Raw genomic sequence first — 21042 nt, 5'->3', positions numbered from 1 at the left:
TCCCGACAATTTTTGCAACGATAAAACGACTAACGTCTTCGTGGAATCGACAGGACCGTACACGCACATCCGCTCTTCTTTGGTAGAAAAATATCTTCCGCGTACTTTTTAATTTTTTCCGTCGCGTATACACACTATATATTATCAACTTTTAATTATCAACTTTTAAAAACTTATATAGAATTGTATATTAAATATATGAGTATAAAATGTTATTTTGGTGTTGTTATTGTGTTTAATTTTATTGAATAAAAAAACTATTTAATTTAAAGTATATATTGACGTGTCCATATATTATTATATACTTGAATCCTTTTATATCAGATAATTAATCAGCGTAAAAATTCTGTTTTAATAATAATGATAATAACAATACTTTCCACATTTAATTAATAACGAATTAACATTTAATATTAGCAAGTTAATTGTAAAAAAAACCATGTCAATATGAAATACTGAATAATAAATCTATCAAAATTAATCAAAATTTTTCTAAATGTTGATAAAATGATTAATTAACATTATCCTTTATTGCAGAATATTTCATCAAATTATCCAAATTCTTTGCATCCCCCTTACCTCTAAATAAAATAAAATGTATGGATGATTATTTTTCTGGAAATATTTCTTTATTCAGTAAACAATTTTTTCAGATATAATGTATAAAATATGTCCCCATATATGTTTTTGTTCTTATGTATAATCTCTGTTCGTATATACAAGAAAAATAATATATAAGAACAATAGACATATTTTATACATAATTATAATTATATGTATATAAATATAAACAATTCTTCTCGGGAATATTTAATTCTCCAATCATTTGTATATACATTTTTAAATTATGTATATGTGCTTCAAAGGAGTTATGTCTCAAATCTCTTGTTTTGTTATTCTCCAAAATTTGTTATTCTCACCTAAATTTAAATTATCGTTCTAATGTATGAAACGCGCGCATTTGAATTCGCGACCTGTAAGTACCTAACTTCGGATTGTTAAAAGGAACAAGCACGTATCGTCAAATGAATAAGCTCTGCGATCTACGTGCTTATCCAGCCATAAATTCGATTTCATTTCTCCCTGCGGCGAAAGCATCTTCCCCATCGATGCACATCGAGGGCGAGATTGCGAGATAATGAAGTTTCATTGCGTACCGTATCAATAACGTATCCATCGTTTATAAATTCGGTGTCGATCGAACCGACGCGCGACGCGGCGCGAGGAGCGACTCGGCCTCTTCGTGAATCTTCGGCCGGCCCCGTGGGTCTTCGGCGGCGCTGCGCCGAGCGACGGCGCGCAGTCCTCCTTTGATCTTGCGTATTCTTAGTGCGACCGGCGTGGGAGCAAGTTCGCGCGCGCACCGCAAACGCTCGCGACTCGCGAGGGTGACCGACCGCCGCGCAGCACCTTCGCAGCGTTTTACTCCGTTCCATCGTAAACTTGGCGTCGTTCGTCACGTGCGCCCGTCCCCGTTTATCGTCGGCGTAACGCGAGTGTGTGTCCGTGTTCCTTTCCGAGTACGGTGCTTGTCATAGTTGTCATCACTTGTCATCGTTCGATCAACTTCGGGAACGGTTGATCGCGTTCAAAACAAATCGCCCACGTCGTCGTTACGCTCACGTGCTCGCGAAATACGGTCGAGCTCGCGAAGGATCGAAATTAAGGAGCAAGCGAGCGAGCCAAGCTCCAGGGTCCCACTCGAGGATCCCACGATCGCGATGTCTGGACCGTGAGCCGTGAAGTTTGGTGTACGTTCGTTCCGTCCGCGCCCAGGACGCGACACCTGTGGAAGAAGGACAGACACACAAAACACGCATTCGCAACCGCTAAATGTGAAGTCAACGTTGAAATCTCGTCGTCGGGAACGCGCGGGTTTGAGAGAGATTCGCGCCGCGGTTGACAGTGGCGAGTGTACGGTGGTGCTGGTGCAGTGGATATGCGTCGCTGGTTGTTGTGAGGGTGCCCGGAGTTTCCTCGATCTCCTTGGATCTCCTCGCGGCGAGGGTGCAGGATGGAGCTGGCCAGGGTCCTTTGGATTTACGTGCTCCTCGCGGTGGTGTACGTCAATCTTGTCGACGGGGCGAATGTCACCCAAGATGAAAGAGGTACGTGCCTTAAATCGAATTTGCGATCAATGCGATCTTGAAAATCTTGCTGTCGATGCTGAAGGAACGCTCTCGAAAGTAAAGGGCAGAACGCTGCTGCACACTCTCGAGTACGTCAAATCTTGTTGTCAGCAAATCGATGGTATTCTGAGCGAAGTATCTTGAGTGAAAATGCGACTTATTTGCAAAAAGTAGCGCATCAGCGAATTGTATATATCGTTAATCCGAATTGTTGGTACCTTCCTTGACGATTAAAATAACCCATCCGTGCGGAATTTGAATTATTTTCTACGACATTTACCGCGCAGCGCATCTTGAACTTGATGCACCTTTCGTGTTGATATCTCCGCGAAGCATGATTATTCAGTTTCGTTTTACTTAATTACCTGAGAAGTATATCTGATCTTTCAGATGACATAAATGAATAGCCTCCAATATCTTTTATGCATTAATTAATTTGCATTTTATTTGAAAAAATCCGTACTCGAATTTTTTCAAAACGTGAATCGTGAAAAGCATTATTCAATAATAAACGAAGATCACGAATTAACTTCTCATTAGAAATGGAATTTTGCTTTAATACTTTTCGGTAGTTGACCACATCTAATATGTAATAAATGGGCTTTAAGATTAAATTAATCGAAAACGTATTTTATTAACTCGAATGCGAATGACGTAATATTATTTTGATCCTATTGGATTTATTTATCCACCTAGCAAATTCACCTGTTCCGCTCAACTGTAGGAACATTTTAGTTACGCAAACTTTAATGCTTTTAATCGCACTTTCTCGACTCATTCTTGATTCAACTAACTGAATACCCGTCGCGCTCCCAAGCTCACGATTTTTGCAACAGAGTGCACCGTAACGGCAAAAAGAACGTCCTTTAACACGAAATACAATAATACATAGATATCTTATCCGAATAAATAATAAACATATTTTTTATACGCAATATTTTTAGAATAATAATTAATGTTATTGCGTTCGCTTCTTTATCAAAATTCCTAAAATTTAATAGAAATTACTAACGCGCAAATACAGATATATTTATTTAAGAAAGGAACGCCCCTTTTAATTTGACAACCGTGTAATTTTCTTATTTACGTATGTGTACATTATGCGATGCAAAATTAACGGGACCTAAATAGTGCGCTTCACCTGTGCGTTTTCCATGCGTACTGGCGGGATTTATCGCTCGGCAGATAAGAAATTGCGTATCTCGGCACCGTGATAAGAAAGGCGGACTGCCCTTACGATAAGCAAATCTGAAGGAACCGTCGACGAGGCTTGGATAAAAATTCCCCCCACCTTTGTTTCGACGAATAAAGATAAAAGATTGCGATACTCGCGAGGAGGACAGTGGCTGAATAAAGAGACGCGCACATGGTGTCGTATTTTCGTACAGATAACACCGTTTTTATTTGCGTCCACAATTGATAAAGGACTGAGATAATCCCGCAAATGTTACGTGCAGAGAAGAATAGGCAAGATACAATATTTATAGGAGAAAGAAAGAAGGAGCACGACTTACTTATTTTCGTGTCAAAAATACGGTGGCGTTTCTCAATGTGGTCTCTCTCTCTCTCTCTCTCTCTCTCTCTTTTCCTCTCTCTTTCTTTCTTTCACGTACAGCAAGACGCCACGAGTTAAATATATCTTGTTAAATGGTTAATTAGGCCTTAGTCAGTTCGGTTCATCCAGAGCACCCATACAAGAACGAGGCCAATGGTATGACACTGTTCGCTGGAACTTCCGTTAAAGCGGCAATATCGATGCGAAAGGGGTACGGAGATAAGACACTGCAAATGTCTTTCTACGGAATCTAGTTTTAACACAAATTCGTTTATTGAAGAAAATTTTTGTTATTTTAAAACTCCAAAATTTTAGTAAACTTTGTAAATATTTGTGTGTGAATTTACCTTTTTTTTTTTCATAAAATACACGTTTCTCCAATTTCACGAACATATATTAGATAATTATTTTAGAGAAAAATGTATTAAAAGGATTTTGTTCATGGATATTTTAATAATAATTTAATTAACAATTTTATTAACAAAAATGTTATGAAAACGTAATCAAATTTAAATGCTATAGACACTCATATAAAAAGTGTTAACGACTTAAAAAAAATTATTACAGTTCTTTTATTATTTCGTGTATTTTGAGTAGATTGTAGACATCACATATTATTTAAAAAGAAGATACGTTTATAGGTATAAAGAATTTTTCAAGTTTCTTCGATATAATAGATTATGCGTAAATAGCTAGACAGAAAATTAGGTACAAATAGTGGGCTAGCATAGAATTATAAAATGCGACCTAGTTTTATTTGCACGCGACTAATTTGGAAATAAAACTCACGTTTCTGCATGACATGACATTGTTGTTCTACTTACACAAATGATGCCTTTGATTTCGCTTTATTCCTAGTTTTTTTAAACGAACACGTGCGCGGCTCGGATCCATCTATGTGAGTTTTTCACGTAGCATTGCATTGAAGCGACAAATAGAAAATATTTAATTCTTATATATTTTGTCGTGCTTTATATTTATAGAACGACGATGCATTATGTGCGAGTGTGCGAGTATAGAGCTGAGATATAAAACACACATTAAAAACACTGAAATAACAATTATATTAATATTAATTTATTTTATTTTCTGCAAGAAAAACACTATAAAAGCAGGAAAATCCATGATTGCACTGAGTATAATAGACATTGAGTACATAGATATAATGATAGACTTTGATATTGAGTGTAGCGCAAGAACAGACTTCTTGACGTATTAGCAAAATCTTTCCACATACGTTTTGCTTCGATTGCATTTTTTCAACTTCCTTTGAACAAAACTGTCATTGGCAAACTCTCCAGTTTCTTCAACAAACATCGTTACCGCTCTTCAAGTACCTATATACGCGCGCAGCGTTCCAACAACTTCAAACTTACGACGTCGAGTCTCTCGATGTAGTATAAAGGCGAGATGATAAAAGTTCATAAAAATCCGCCGCCAAATAGGGAAGCTGGACGGCGGGAGTTGAAAATTATGCGGTAATTCTTCATTGAATTCTTTGGCGAAGTATCGCCTGGCTGAAAAAGCAGACCGCGGTGGAAGCAAGAACGCGTTCCCCCGCGTTCTTGAGGCGACTTGAGTCTGTCCTTTCCTCTGCCTTTATATACTGCACGGAGGAAAGACATAGAGGAGCGGTAACCAGCCAAGCATAAAGCAGTGGCTCGAATCGAACTCCGCAGCCTTGCGTGGCGCAGAAACAACCCAAACATATCTTATGTTAGGAATATACAGCATACAGGTGCGATTATCCCGTCTTGGTTATCTTGCGCGGAACATGTGAAACTTCAACGAGCGTATGAATTAGTAAAAATTACAACTGTTAAAAGTTAAAAAGCAAAGCGAAAAGAAATCTGTAAATTCCTAAAATTTGAAAATTGTTATTTTAACACATTACTGCGCAAAAATTTACGAGTTTTGAAATATTTTTATTTCAACAAATTTCTTTTATTTTGTAATATACGCTATATTTCTTTCTTCTCACATTTTGTTATTTGATATCAAATTGTATGAAAAGAATATCAAATAAAACAAAGAATTTATTGAATTAACTGAATTTACGTAATATAATGCAGTAGTATGATGTCCAGTATTTATGTTGTGGTTGCACGTTCATAATTCGTCATATAATTAAGTGAGATAATTATCTTCTAAATAAAGCACGCGATTATTTGACAGCTTGACATAAGAATAGCTTCATTTTCTGAGAGCATGACTTTCAAGTGTGCAGTATCTGATGACGTATTCACCAGATTTGATGTTTATTAATTTAGTATGAATTTATGTGAACTATTGCAATTTTTGTTTTTTGACATTACCATGCTGATCAAGATATAAATCGGCATGAGATCGGAATGATGTTCCCACGAATCGATAACGAGTCGCAAGGATGCAAGGGAACGAGCTCGGGTCAACACCACTTGAACCGATGTCGATGATGACGATCGCGACGGATGACGCATCAGTCCGCGAATGATCTTGCGCGATGTGTGATATTATATAGGATAGGGAGTGATTTAAACATTGCTCTATCTAATTTTATGCTGAATACTATCTTTTCACTTTGCTTTTTTTTATTACTTAAATCCGTTGGTTTATTATACATAATTTTAATGTAAAATACCGCGTTTTATTTTCTTTCCAATATATAAGAAAAAAGAGAAAGAGAGAAAAAAGAAAGAAAGAGAGAGAGAAAGAGATATATTAATCTTTATAGAAATTATGATTCAATTATGTAACTATGCGTACTAGTTTCTCTTCTTAAAATTCACAATGAGATATGTGATAGACAATACATCGTAGAAAATAATCGTGAGTGCGATTTATCATGAAGGAACTTTAGTAGCATTGAATGTTCAGCAATTGAGCTATCTCTGCCGGTGCAGCGGCAACAGTAGAAGCAATCAGGGCCGAGCGACAATGCATTCACCTCGCGCTTTGAGTATATTTTAGTTTGTATATTGTCTCGTGTTACTACTATCTATTCTCTATCTTCTCATTTTTTCTATTTGACAAGATATCTATTTCGATATCTTGTTATACATATTTTTAACAATAATAAAAATATTATAGATATACACATAAGATACTCAATTTTATGAAAAATTAAATAAGTAAATGAAATTCCAAAATATCTATCGAACAAAAATGATCCATAGTCGATAGATTACAGATTTAGACTCTATTATTACCGATTAATTGTCAATATAGGTAGCATATGCGTCAATGAAATAACGGTTACAATTGCTGGAGAGATTTATAGACCCGGTCTTCCGGAACCACGTGTCTATAGTGAACGAAAAAGGAGCTCGAAGTAACTCACGTCCAATTACAATAAGGAACGCATTCACAGCCGCATGTAGACGCGAGTCTAAGCGTGCGTAATTGTTTAATGGGTTAATGAAATGATACACCCGCCGAATCTAAGCGCGCACAAAAAGCCAATTGTGCACCACCGGCATTCCACGATTAGCGCAACACTTGCCAGTGCCATGCAGTCTCCGCGACGCGATGGACGCACGAAGAGACGCTTCACACGCGCATAATTTAGTACGCCGCGCGCGAAATTATGCGCATGAGAAGTATTTTCCTCTGAGAACGAACATTTTTCTTGCGCACACGCGTACTTAATACTGTGTTATCGATGAGAACGTTGTGGCAGTATAATATAATTAAATCAACGAGTAGAAGAAAAGCTTATTTACCTACCATTATTGCTCGTGCAAAATTATTTTACATGACAATGTTTTGAATATATAAAACTTTAACTGAGTAGGAAAAACGTTTAACTTATTATTAAAATTATTACATTTATATAAATGTAAGGAGAAACATATTACTGGATTTAAAAAAGCATGTTAAGAAGGATATTCTTCTTAGCTTGTTATTTCTTACAATACTAATTAAATTATTTCTTTTTTACATATCGACACAAAACTAAAGATATTTATGATTTTTATTACAATTGTATAATAATATTTATTATTTTATCTCATCATACGAAGTCTGTTAAAAAGAAACTTTGTCTTTATAATATTTGGGCGTTTTTGCGTTTACTTACAACATGTTCGGCCTTGCCACCTTTGAAACATGTTTCTTCTCGGTTGATACACGTCTGCAAATTTTCCCTGATGTCTTCAAGTGTCGAATTCTCTGGCCTTTCCATGTGGATTTCGTTTTGTATATAAAAAGAAAAAGTTTACGAGAGCCAGGTCGGGATAATGTCAGGAGAAAAAGACCTGAACTGTATGTAGAAAGACAATTTATGTTTCTTTTACCACGACAACGCACCATTATTGATTCGTCACTTCTACACTAAAACAAAGATGACTGTGTTTCCTCAGCCTCTCTACTTTCACGACTTGGCCTTTACGGACTTTTTTCTTTTTCCAAAACTGAAATTCACATTGAAAGACCGAAGATTCGACACAATTGAAGACATCAAAAAAAAATTCGCAGACGGGCTTACGCGCGATTATGAAAAATGCGTACCAGGACTGTTTCCAGAAATGGAAACAGCATTGGAAGTAATGTATCAACCGAGAAGGAACATATTTCAAAAGCGACAAGGCTAAATAAGTTGTAAGTACACATTCAAAAATTAGAAAGACAAAGTTTAAAAGGGAACTCTTTGAGCAGACACATCGTGTAATTGTTACAATATCAACTTCAATGTGTACCATATGTCAATGTTTCGTAGTTTATGCGAATACTAGAATATAAAGAAAAACGTTGTCGAGGCGACGTTGTCGAGGTATTCCGAAACCAGATAGAGCAAAAATGGATATCCAGCTGCGAAGGTTGAATAGGGATGATCCATCTTTCTATTCATACGGTCTGTCTCGATTTCCAAAAGATCTCGAAACGTTCCGACTATGAAGTATGATTGAATCAGCTTATTCACTTGAATCATGCAAATTATTTGCATTAAGAAAAAACGTAAAGGAAATAACCTTTCATTTTTTTATTTTAATTAAAACAGGAAATATAGAATGATAAACAATATAAGTATTTGACCGATATGTGGATAATACAAGTATAAGATAGAAATAAGCCTTATACGTTCGGGCTGGATCTTTTTATGCCTAATAATATTAATGATTATAGTCGAACCCTGGCTAAGGTTACTTTTCGCAACATATCTTATATAATCCATATATCTCTCCAACGTAGAAAGAAAAAGAGAAAAGATGAACCGTGCAAAAAGTTTGGCTATAAAGAACAGGCCTAATATTAATTGAATAAATATAAAGTAATGTTAAATGCTATATTCAGCATATACTTATGCGTTTGTCATTTTTTTTAATTTCTTGGAAATAATTATATATTTGTTGATACGTTTATCTGAAATTTGTATACTTTATTAAGTCTTGTACAAAGACATGTCCTTTTTGCAAGAGACTTTCTCATACGCACGTGTTATTACTCGGCAATCCTACGCACAAGTGCGACCGTATATTTACGTATGTGTGAAATTGTATCCGAGATTAATCTGTCATGTTCTTTTTTCCGCGTATCTCATCCACGCTCCTGCAAAGAAATGCGCGAGACATTCTAAGGATTCTCATGCCTAGCGAATTCCGCTTTTGATCAATCAATTATATAGAAAAATATCGCATGTTATTTTCTGGGTTATTTTCTATCTTCATTTGCATTATTATCTAAATTTTTAAATAATGGTGAAGTAGTTGATAAAATATATTACAATTTAATTCAGTTATTTTGTATATTAATTAATTTGATCTGAAAATTCTTATTAATGCAGAAAGTATTCTGTGTCTAGAAATAAATATTTTTAGTTTATTACAATTTAGAAGCAAAATTTCTGTGCAGATTGGATAGAATTACTCTCTTGCAAAGACAACACAAAATTTATTTTTTGCAAATATGTTACAAAGACATAATCAACTTATATTGAAGTAATATATTTATATACTAATTAAACCAAAACACTTATTATAGATACAAGATACATTATCGATGTTTTAACATAAAATAATGAATGCGCGTATATGATGTAAAAAAAATTCTTGTAACGTTGATATTGGTTAATATTCAATATCGCGTAAAAACTATTGAAAAACTATTCTTCTGCGGTCTTCGTCGTCAACTAACCGGCATTCAATCGCGTCATACATCGTGAACATTCAGGATGCGAAAGAATATTGAAGCTGTTGCATCCGATCACAGCGGAAATCGGGACGCGTGCATGCGCGTCCGAGTCGAGTCGAGTCGAGTCAAGTCGTTGTGCCAGTCGGCGATGAAGTTCAAAGACTCGCGGCATTCATCGGTCTGAAAGAGTGCAGCGGATCCTGACTGCGAGGATCCCCCTTTCATTACCGAGTATTGAAGTTCAACGACACTGCCCTCGATGCGTAATCCCGAAGACGACATTCAACAACATGTCCAGCATGGATCTCAAGGAGCGAGTCTCAAGGAACATGGCCACTGCTCGAGGGTCACTAGCAGGAAAGGATTTGTAGCCCTCTCGTTGACATTCTAGCGTATCATAGACGTTATTATAAAATAGAATGCGCTTTTAGAATTCGTAAGAACATTGCTGCAAAAGTTACTTTTGTGTCTTGAATATACGACATATTTTCTTTAGCCAAACTCAATGCAATTCTAAGGTATTTTTGTGCTCTCTTTACTATGTCTCTCTATTAGAAATGCATCAATTTTTTCTGGTGCTTATTTCGTGATTTCTTCAAATGTCAATCGTTTAATTTCTCTTTTTGAGTAACAACGTCAAATATTTTTAATAATTAGTATTAGCGTCTAATGTGAAACAATCTAAAAGACAACATAATCTACAATTGCATTTTAAAAACTTAAACAAAAATCTATAACAGTCTAATATCAAAATCTAATATCAACACTTAATATTAACTCGTATAGGTTTGTTTAAGACGCGTTTATCATGCTCGTATGTCTTTGATTATAAATTTCCAGTTCCTATAGTTAAACTTCTTTCGTAATAAAAGAAAAATGAGAAAAGAATGCTTTCTTTGACGATATGGCAACGCGCGAGAAGCCTCCTTGAGACGAGTGAATTCGACCAATAATACATAGTGACTTAACACCAGTAGCACTTGGTGTGCCTCGGGTGCGAAGTGAGCATAACTGCGAGACGGTGGAGTTTAATTGAGGTTGATGAGGGGGGCGCTCGTATTGGCCCGGAATTCAATGCCGCGATGATGTTTCTTGCTCGCAACGAGACGACGTCTTGAACGGAATGCCTCGGGAAAATCGATGAAATTGTCTCGCTCACCGAGATATCCAGGTGACAGAGACGAGACAAAAGAATCATTACACAACGAAAACTCACTGTGACGTAACTCTGTCACCGATGATGAACTCATAAACTCTGTTCAACATTATAAACTCTGAATCGAAGAACTTGGACTCTTGCATTTAAAAATACATCAAATCCATATATAATGCGTTATTTTTATTAGTTGTATAAGGTATACCGTGCATCGTTATGCTGATTGCTTTATGTGTTTAAATATTTTTTGTTAGACAAAATTATATTTTAGATTGCATTAAATTAAACTCAAATCAAAATTAAATTGAAAAAAAGATTTCTGTATTACTAATATACACTCTAATAGATCTTATAGAATCAATCATTATTTTTTAATTTTTTAATAAAATATTTATGGGATCTGTGTACTCTATATAAATGTCACAAAATTTTATATTAAAAGTGTCAAGATTTATTGAAAAACATATAGATAATGCGTAACGCTTATTGGATAAGGTGTCTCTGATAAGCGTGACATTCCACAGTTGTTATTTAAATGCTCGCCTTACGGTGTCTATAGGTACTTCTTATCAAGCGCGTTTTGTATAAGGCTCGTACGATGCTCGGCCTTTGAATGGAGGCGTTCCAACTACTTCGACAATCGAGTTGTCAGCATCCTGTCTGAAGCTACATATCTATTTATATGTGCAATGAGGAAGTTGCAAGAATGCCAGTATCTTTTTGCATGCGTGGGCAATCGTAACAGAAGAGCATAATTGGCAAAACACAAACAAGTATAACGAATCTTTACAGAAAATGATATTACGAAGTGTTAAATCTGTCTCTCATTGAATTGCAATGATTATATATAATGGTGTTGCATTAATTATCGTGATAACATGAAATAATTTTGCAATACTCGTATTCTTAATTTTAATCATTAAAATTAGATTATAAATAGATATTTTATATTTAAATAATATAATTTTTAAATATAATAACTGCAATACACATAACTAAACATTTAACATCAAAGCATCTGAAAACTAACAATTTCTGACTAACTGCACATATTGACTGGAGAGATCGCTTATTGCTATGTTGCTTGAAGTTATAGAACGCTCAATTATGCTTCGCGTATTTCTCGCTTGATAGTCCAATTCGAGCTCGGCTAGAAATAGCAGATATCGCCCACAGATAGAAATATAGGTAGATAGACGGCAGAAGTGTTTGGAACGCACGTGTCCTAGTGACATAGCGATAAATCGATTCGTCGATGTTTCATCCCCGATATTTTCTAACGCGAAAGCCAATCGAGTGATCTCATTTAGTCGATCTTCTAACGAGATTTCACATCCGAGTCTCTCCCGAGGCATGAACCTGCTCAGTGAGTTCGTAAAACGAGCAGGCTGCACCATGTCATGCATGCCATAAAATCGCAACGGCGTTAAACAGCGCAAAAAGACCGCGGCAGAATCTCTCTCCGTCTCTCTTCTTCTTTCCCCTTTTCCCCCTTCCCCCCCTTCTCCTTTGCTCCCTCATATACGTGGAGGACATTCGCGGGTTTTCGTCGTGGAATCGGGTTCTGAGCTGAGGACGCGCGCGGCCAGCACATGGTTCCAAGTTGCGTGCCGCGGTTACAGAGCAAGAACCTCCCCCTCGCCGGGAGGAACGTGCACGTTTCGCGTTCATCCTCCTCTGCTACCTTCGACATTCTTCCCGACCCCGCACACCCCGTCCCCTATTCCATTCAGGCATAATAACCGTGCAGTTTCCCAGCGCGTCTTCAATGGGCGAAGATTGCATGCTACGAGGCCTCGAGCCGGTCCTCCTCGTCCTCTCCCTCACCGCGTCGCTTCTCCCTTCTTTCTCTTTCTCTCGTCTTTTTTTTCTTCTCTCTCTCTCTCTCTCTCTCTCTCTCTCTTTCTCTACATCTCTTTCTTCCGCTCACTTCTCTGAACGCAAGTCTTTCTTCGTCTTCTTCCTGCATCTTTCTTCTGTCTTGATCTCTACCTCTTTCTCTCCTAGTCTTCAGCCGCGGTGCTTGTCCGTTCACCATTCTTGCAGAGACTCGCGACGGACATGTCTCCTGAACATGCGAAAATAATTTTATTCCCCCTCCTCAAAGTTCTGCTACTCAGGATCTGACAATGTTGTGTTGAATGAACCAATACGTATGTGCAAATATATTTTTTGTACTTGTATTTAAATTCAAAACAGTTTTATAATATATATACATATATATGTATATGCATGTCATACATATTCGCTTACTCATGAAAGAGAGAGAGAGAGAGAGAGAGAGAGAGAGAGAGAGAGAGAGGGAGGGAGGGATGGGTGAATGTCCGTATCAATAAGAGAAACACACTGAATAATTTTGAGAAAATAATGAAAATAATTATTAAGACTAAATAATTATTAAATTTTATGTAGAAATTTAGATTAGGTTTAAATTTAAAACCGCGTTTTTTAGGAATTGAATATTTTACCTAAGATATCTGTTCAACAGTTATTATTAAGTGTTTAAATTAGAATATTTGCAAAAATCATCTTGATATTTTGCGTAGTTCGATTTCCAATATTTACGAAATTGTGCATATTGAAATTTTGATCTAATAATCCGTATGTGTTTATTTATGTAATATCTATTACATATCTATAATATATGTATAATGGCAGTAATATTATTGACATAGATGAATCGCGCTTACGCAAAATTTGTCTCTTTCTCTTATGTGAAGCCACGAAATACGAGATACTTCGGACTAACATTACGAGAGCATAGGATGTATAGCATATGAGAAAATATTGCGAGGCTTACCTTTTTCTCACGTGTACTTCGCGTTTACCGTCACGCGAATTTAAAGACGTTCTATTCCCAGGTACGAACCATTACGGCAGTCCGGAATGCAACCTTCCCATTTATTTTCTCATTTTTCTTTCTGTCACGGGTTTGTTGTCTTATCCTTATTCTCTAAATTTAGAAAACAATTCTACCAGTTCTTTCTTTCTTTTTTAGAACTTTCATTTTTTGATACTCCACAAGGTTAACCGTGAAACTTCAAAAAATCCATCTCTGATTAATCTACATAAAATTAATTATCTAAATGATATTCAGTAATTTTAAATAATATCTCTTTATTATGCACTGAAACATCCACTCTTCATATAAAATTAGTACGCTTATTTGTACGATCGGTAAAAGAATCATATCATTGTACCATGTAAGGAAATGTTTTGCCATGTCGCGACGTTTGCGCATAAAATTGCTAAGTATCCGCGCACGTACCGAAAGGATGAAGAACGAGGCGCACCTGTTCTTGCGGTTCAATAAGCGGCGGGATCGAAGGGTTACGTCTCGCGAACAGAGTCTCTTCTTGACCAAATGGGGCAACTAGTTCCAAAGAAAACAGCCCAGATATGTCTCAGGGGAATCAAGCGTTCATCCAAAGCGGGACTCGATGTCGCGAGCGCATCGTCTTCGCTGAGACCGGGGTGAATGTACACATGTCGACGGTCAGACTGGACAAACAAGTGAACTTAAGCTCTCATTTCTATAAATCCTTGACGTATTGACTAAATCTCTGGACTAACAATATTAATTTTATTTGATCAATTTCTAAAGCTAAATCATAGCTGAGCTAAGCAATTATTCATGTTTGGACATAATATCACAGATATTATAGAAATTAAATAGCAGATTTATTTTTAATTCAGATTTTTAATTCAGATTTAATTCAGATTTTTTTTATTAGAATAACCGTTAAATGTTTTAAGAAAATTATGATGAGGAATAGATATTTTTTTAGTTTGCTTCTACTGGCTGCTTCTACTTTTTTAAACTAAATAATATTCTTTTATTTGTTTTTTTTTTTTTTATTTAAATTAAAGTGAAAGCTTGGTTCGGTAAATTGCTATTGCAGAGAGTGGTATATTATTTTAATTTAGTATCTTAATTTTCCGCTTGAAACTTCTACGCAAGGACAAAGTATTTACGTTGTTAGAAATAGACTTGAAATGGAATATGATTATGTACGTATAGTGTATGTTTAGCGCAAAGCTGAATTGCAATATCGGGAATTAACGACGGATATTAGCGATTTGCAATCGCCTTATATAATTATGTACATGATAATGATTAAACCCATTCCTGCAAATTAATACGATAAAATTGTCTCTAACATGTTGCAAACGCAGCAATAAATATTTATACGATTCCTTGCTCTGTGTGAACTAAAATATAATTTACAATAATCTATAACTTATATGACATATTTGAATAATTGTTAAGGAAAATATGGGAACGAATATAGTAATTATAATTATAAGCATATTGAATATTAACTTCGCGCGCGGGTATATTTTAATTATAAATGGTGTAAAGGACCCCGCAACGGTCATGGGGGGTTTTGGCTCCCAGTCAAATTTAACAATAATGTAGGATAATTTAGTTCATAAAATGCTGATGAAAAGTGTCTATAGGCAAAAAGCCCAAAAATGGACAGTTTCCGAGATATAAGTCATTAAAGAGTGGAAAAATGAGAGTTTCAGGTTCAGCTAATGGCAGTTTGCAACAGGCTGAATGCCATGCTTTCACTAAAACATTTACTTGATTGCTGAATGAATTATACTTATGCACAGTATGCGTGTTCAAAACGTTTTTCTCTAAAATGCTTAGTTTTTGAAAAAAAAGGGGTGGGCGGGTGATCTCAGACACCCGGTATATGTTGCATACATGTCATTCGATGCAATGACATTATATTATGTATGGTTTGATCATTGACTTGACTATGTGAACACGCATACTGTGCATAAGTATAATTCATTCAGCAATCAAGTAAATGTTTTAGTGAAAGCATGGCATTCAGCCTGTTGCAAACTGCCATTAGCTGAAACCTGAAACTCTCATTTTTCCACTCTTTAATGACTTATATCTCGGAAACTGTCCATTTTTGGGCTTTTTGCCTATAGACACTTTTCATCAGCATTTTATGAACTAAATTATCCTACATTATTGTTAAATTTGACTGGGAGCCAAAACCCCCCATGACCGTTGCGGGGTCCTTTATTATTTAAAAAGACCTCTGTGAAATTACTAATTTTGAGAATTTCGATATCAATTGATAGAATATTGATTTTTAATAATCGCTCCTTAAAAATCTCTACGCGATTATTTTTAACGTTTGAATACCATGAAAATCATTGATGACTGATATCACTCAACTTATTAAAAGTACATACACGATAATATCTATTAATTTTGTAAGGATAGGAATACTGATCTAAAATAATATCTACATATAAACACATAAATATATTTTTACTTTTCAAAAATATATAAACTCAAGTAGACAAATGACATTATAGGTATGGTTTTAAAGCATTGCAAACGAAGATGTAGATTGTCATTGATCTTCGCAGATTAATATCTTTATTCAATTTTTTGCTATCTTTCTGCTATACTTTTCATTATTTTTTTTTAGCAATGTTTGTAAAATCTTCCAACTTTGCGTACTTCACCTTTTTTTTTTTTAATTGATATTATTAAGTGTAAATTAATTCGGTGCCTTTACATTCCGTGCCTTATAACTCCGTTGTAAAGTTAAATATTTTCCTACCCTTTTGCGATTTGTAGGTACATATAGTATGTGGATCTCTAAATTTTTAAAGCATCATATACCTTGACGAAGCAGACGACAAAACTTTATAAAATATCTGCAGTACCGAACACGATAAAATGTCTAAAAAACAGCAGAAATTTGAGGCACTGCTGAAGTCGCAGAAAGATTTGTTCTGCTCTGGATGAAGGTGATGCTGCGAAAACATGCAAAAAGTGATGATATTAGACTTTTCAGAACTAGACGAGTCATTTTGCAGCATGACAACTTTCGGCCACGCCGCAAAAGGGAAAGAATGTCATCTGCATGTGCTTCGGACTGGAAAATTCTTTTTTATCCGGATTATTCATCAGTCATCACATTTAGTCCTGTCAGATTATCATTCGTTCCGGTCACTGTAATATTACAACTGGCTAATTCATTTTTCAAGACAATAGAAAAGGTCCGAGAAAAAGTTTTGAAGATTTTATTTATTCAAAATCGCCAAGTTTCTTCCGTGAGATATTCGTTAGCCACTCGATAAATGAGACGTAGTCGCATAGAAAATAATGGAGATTGTTTCGAATATTAAATTTATACTTGAATTTTACGAAAAAAGGCACCGAATTAATTTACAGAGTAAATATCTTCTTATGAAAGTTATAGAATTAAAAATCAGGAGAGCATCTTTATTTTAACATTGGGTCAAGTGCCATGCACTACTAATTTTTTTTCCAAAAATTCAGAGACTATAATATATTAAAAAATGCCTGTCAAAATTCTTTTTTAATGTATCGGAAAAACTCCTTAGAAAAACTAGAACTTTGTCAACTAGATTAAAATTCTGAAAATAAGATGTTGATTTTCTGACAGAGATAATTCTTTAAGAAATAATTTTTGAAAATAATTTATTGAATATAATTGTTATTTAACATTTTGCTATTAAAAATTTAATACAACATATTATATTTACATTTATTCCAAATTCTATAAAAAAAAATAAGATTTTATCACTTTGCAATATTATTTCCGGAAACTTTATTTAATAGAATTAAATTACAATATACATATTGTACGGGATTCTAGGATGATCGAATTATTGAGAGCGAAAAATATTAACTCGTACGTTTATTCATTTAGCACTGTCTTCTTCTTGACTCTTAATTTTTTAAACAATACCAGGCTATGAGCCTGCATGCGTCTTTTTTAAATCTTTTAACCTTATGATATGTCTGATTTTATAAAATTCTCATTCAAATTTAGTTTTATCCTTATTTTACACATGTCACACATATTCCTCCTTTGCATGCAGGAATTTTTTCGGTGCAACTATGCGCGTAATCAAAGGTATTTGGAAAACCAGTGTGCCCTCTCGAATGAACTCACCAGAGAATCCAAACGAGCATTGTTGTCCCCCGTCTGTCGAGAATCTCTATGCGTTGGCGGACGAGATAGGGGGTCAAAGAGGGATGAAAGGCACTGAAGGTTCGGTTAGGTTACCTGCGGGGTCGCGACACTCAGGTATTGCATTGTTGCATCGCCGTCGGGATGAACCACTACGGCTCCACAGTGCCTGTTAGGAAAGTGAAGAAAAGCTGTGTAAACAGCGAGCTGCGCGATTAACCCATGAGGTGGTATTAAGACAAAAACCTATCTCAACGCTGACCGTAAAAGAAGGAACCGAGATGCTTTGTCACAGTTAATCTACATGTCCCTTGTGCATTCTTACATTTAAAGCTTTCTTTCTCTCTGCGAAAAAGTGACATTGCAAAATGCTTAAGCTAGGACGAATACAGTGAATGGGACAAATTGACCAATTCTTAAGCATATTAAATTGCAGTTTGGATGAAATAAGAGATAGCTAAACTCTGATCCACACTGATCTAACAATAACTAACGGTTTCGAAAATATTTATGTATATTGTCTGCAAATATTATATATATAGAGATATACATTGAATTTTAAATAGTCAAATAGAAACTAAATAGAAATATACATATAACAAAAAATAGAGTTGGAATTAAAAGTGGAGTAATCCAGGAAATAGCAAAATTTTTTATTTTAATACAATCTTTGATTATTTTTATAAAAAGACTACTTTTAAAAGGGGCATTTATGAATATATATATTATTCTGCATGGAGTTTTTGCTTTTTATTGTTGCTCGGAATACGGCCACCCATGCAGAATATGTTGAAATACGTCGTGTGCAAGATACGAGTTCGTCGCTATAGCGAAACAACCACCATGGCGAGAATATAATGTTACACTCTGGTAGCAGTTTGGTGTGGGAACACTGCCGAGTTGGAAGAGTGTAAGAAGAAGAGTACACTGGCTGCTCATATATAATACAATCACGGTTAAGGAACACCGTGGCTGGTCTAAAGTACACGCACGCTTGAGGAATACGATATCCCTCGATCTCGTGTCTTAAAAGTACCTTCGCTGTGAACATGTTGAAATCAAGGTGTAACTTAATCAGGCAGTAATAAATCTGTTTTTGCACCGATCACAGCGCGCATGCTGCAAAGGATCTAAATAACAAATAAGAGATCTGAGATTTTTTCACATAATAAATCGTTTCTGCATGAGAGAGAAACGATCGTAACATACATTTCTGTTATACTTCATAAATTCTACTACAATTCTAAGAAATAGAAATAGATACATGAGAAAATGAAAAATTACAATATAAATAACATTATTGATTCTACAAATTTTTAAACAATTAAATTTTTAATTTTTTTAATATTATAATTAAACATAATAGCACTATATATTTTCTTGGGGAAAATAACGCATAGCTGCAAAGTCATATATTTTTTAAAATAATATACATTTCTTATATACCTATACTCTGTTATTTCAACGCATGAATACAATTCTTTCTTCTTTGACGATCGAAGCAGATCCAATATCTACTGCAGGAACTTTTTAATGATGCGCCACAAAATTGTGCGTCATAGTGACTCGAATCTTCGTTCTCTGATCCTCTTCGGGGCATTTCTTTTTCTAAACGTTGGCGTAGCTTGCGAAAACAGTCGCACGCGAAGTTTAGCTTGTACGCGGCAGGAGAGTACGTCTGTATAAGATAAAAAAAGGTTTAAGTTCTTTGCCAGCCATGTGGGTACATTGGGCACACTTGGCAGCACCATGTAGGAGCACATGTCGCGCTTTTTATCAGATATTTCGTTTTTCATCGCGCTAATGTCGAGAAACGCCCCTCGTTTCGTCTTCCGTTAAGCCCGTTTAATATACCGCAAACGTGCTTTATATTTTATTATATACTAACGTGTTACAATATGTTACTAAAGATTGACCAACACCATGACGAATATTCTATAATATATCTACCATGCACTTAGCTTTAATAATATATTCTTCAAAGCCATTGACGCATCTTTAAAACATAGTAAATGAAATATATGAGATTTTCTACAACCTTTCCCTCTACTACATACGTAACATTTATTATTTTTTATAATTTTATATTTTATTGGTGTATTATTATTGCGCAAAATAAGCGATTTTTTATTTTACAAAACAATTAATCAAAGAAATGTATCTTTTTGATATACTAACTAGAAATCTAACAAACAATTCTGATAAAACAGCACGATGAAACGGTACTGCGCGATTAACGGACATGCATAATATATAGCGAAACTTGGATTACTCGGCGTAAATCAATCCAAGGTTCCTGTGCTGGTCCCGTTATGGGAAAAGAAAGATGCGCTGACAGCTTGTATCTTCCCGCGCTCCTTGCCGTGTGTTTTTCTCTTCCTTCTTTCATCGTGATTCTCAATAATTGTAGGGATTTATATCCTTCTTTTTTTGGAGCGATTTTTTATCTTTCTTATAAAGATAATAAAAAAAGAGTACACATTTTGGATGGTTAACGTTTCCAAGGACAACATGGTAAATTGTCTGTCTACAATCAATCGAAGTTGTGTCACTATTTATAACTCCTATAATAATGAAGTACTTAACGAAAATAAATAAAAAATAATAATAACTCCTCATATATAAAATAATTACCAACTTTTCTATTATTTGTGCAATTATTAGGTTTTGAACTTATAATTTCATGATACATAACTTTAATTCTGAAAATAAAACTAAATAAAATTAGCATGCTACAAATAGGAAAGTTTATGAATACCGAGTTAATTCATTTCATTGTATTGTATCTTAAAAATTCGTCCATTTATAAATGGTTTTATACTTAACTTTTACTAAGCGTATTTTTCATGTTACGAGTATAAAAAATTAAATGCCGCATTTGTGTCGAATGAATTCTCCCCACCAGCCGGATGACGACTGTTGTCCATTGTACAATACGTGCGCGTAAAGTATAACAATGAGAGCAATTACGACATATCAGCTGATTACAGAAATAAAATGACTCGCACACCTGGCGGTGTGTAGGACAAAATTCAAATTCAAGCATTGTAGTCACATTGCCATCGTGATGCTGCAACAGAGCAAAGAGGGCATCCTCGATCGTATGCCTAATTT

At 35.2% G+C, this 21042-nt stretch overlaps 1 protein-coding gene and 1 long non-coding RNA gene across 2 annotated transcripts in view; both read left to right on the top strand.

The window, feature by feature from the left end:
- Positions 1-1325: 1325 nt before the first annotated feature.
- Egfr (epidermal growth factor receptor) overlaps positions 1326-21042 on the top strand; it is a 153116-nt gene continuing 133399 nt past the window's right edge. Inside the window, exon 1 of the mRNA XM_071773223.1 lies at positions 1326-2108. Coding sequence (XP_071629324.1) covers positions 2015-2108 — 94 coding nt within the window. The 5' untranslated portion in view covers positions 1326-2014. The remainder of the gene's footprint in view (positions 2109-21042) is intronic.
- LOC139809940 (uncharacterized) overlaps positions 11708-21042 on the top strand; it is a 56263-nt gene continuing 46928 nt past the window's right edge. Inside the window, exon 1 of the long non-coding RNA XR_011731219.1 lies at positions 11708-11721. This is a non-coding gene — a long non-coding RNA (uncharacterized lncRNA). The remainder of the gene's footprint in view (positions 11722-21042) is intronic.

The sequence above is a fragment of the Temnothorax longispinosus genome, chromosome 3, assembly GCF_030848805.1.
Source record: "Temnothorax longispinosus isolate EJ_2023e chromosome 3, Tlon_JGU_v1, whole genome shotgun sequence".
In the NCBI taxonomy this organism is placed as follows: domain Eukaryota; kingdom Metazoa; phylum Arthropoda; class Insecta; order Hymenoptera; family Formicidae; genus Temnothorax; species Temnothorax longispinosus.
This window is presented reverse-complemented; position numbering and strand designations above follow the sequence as displayed.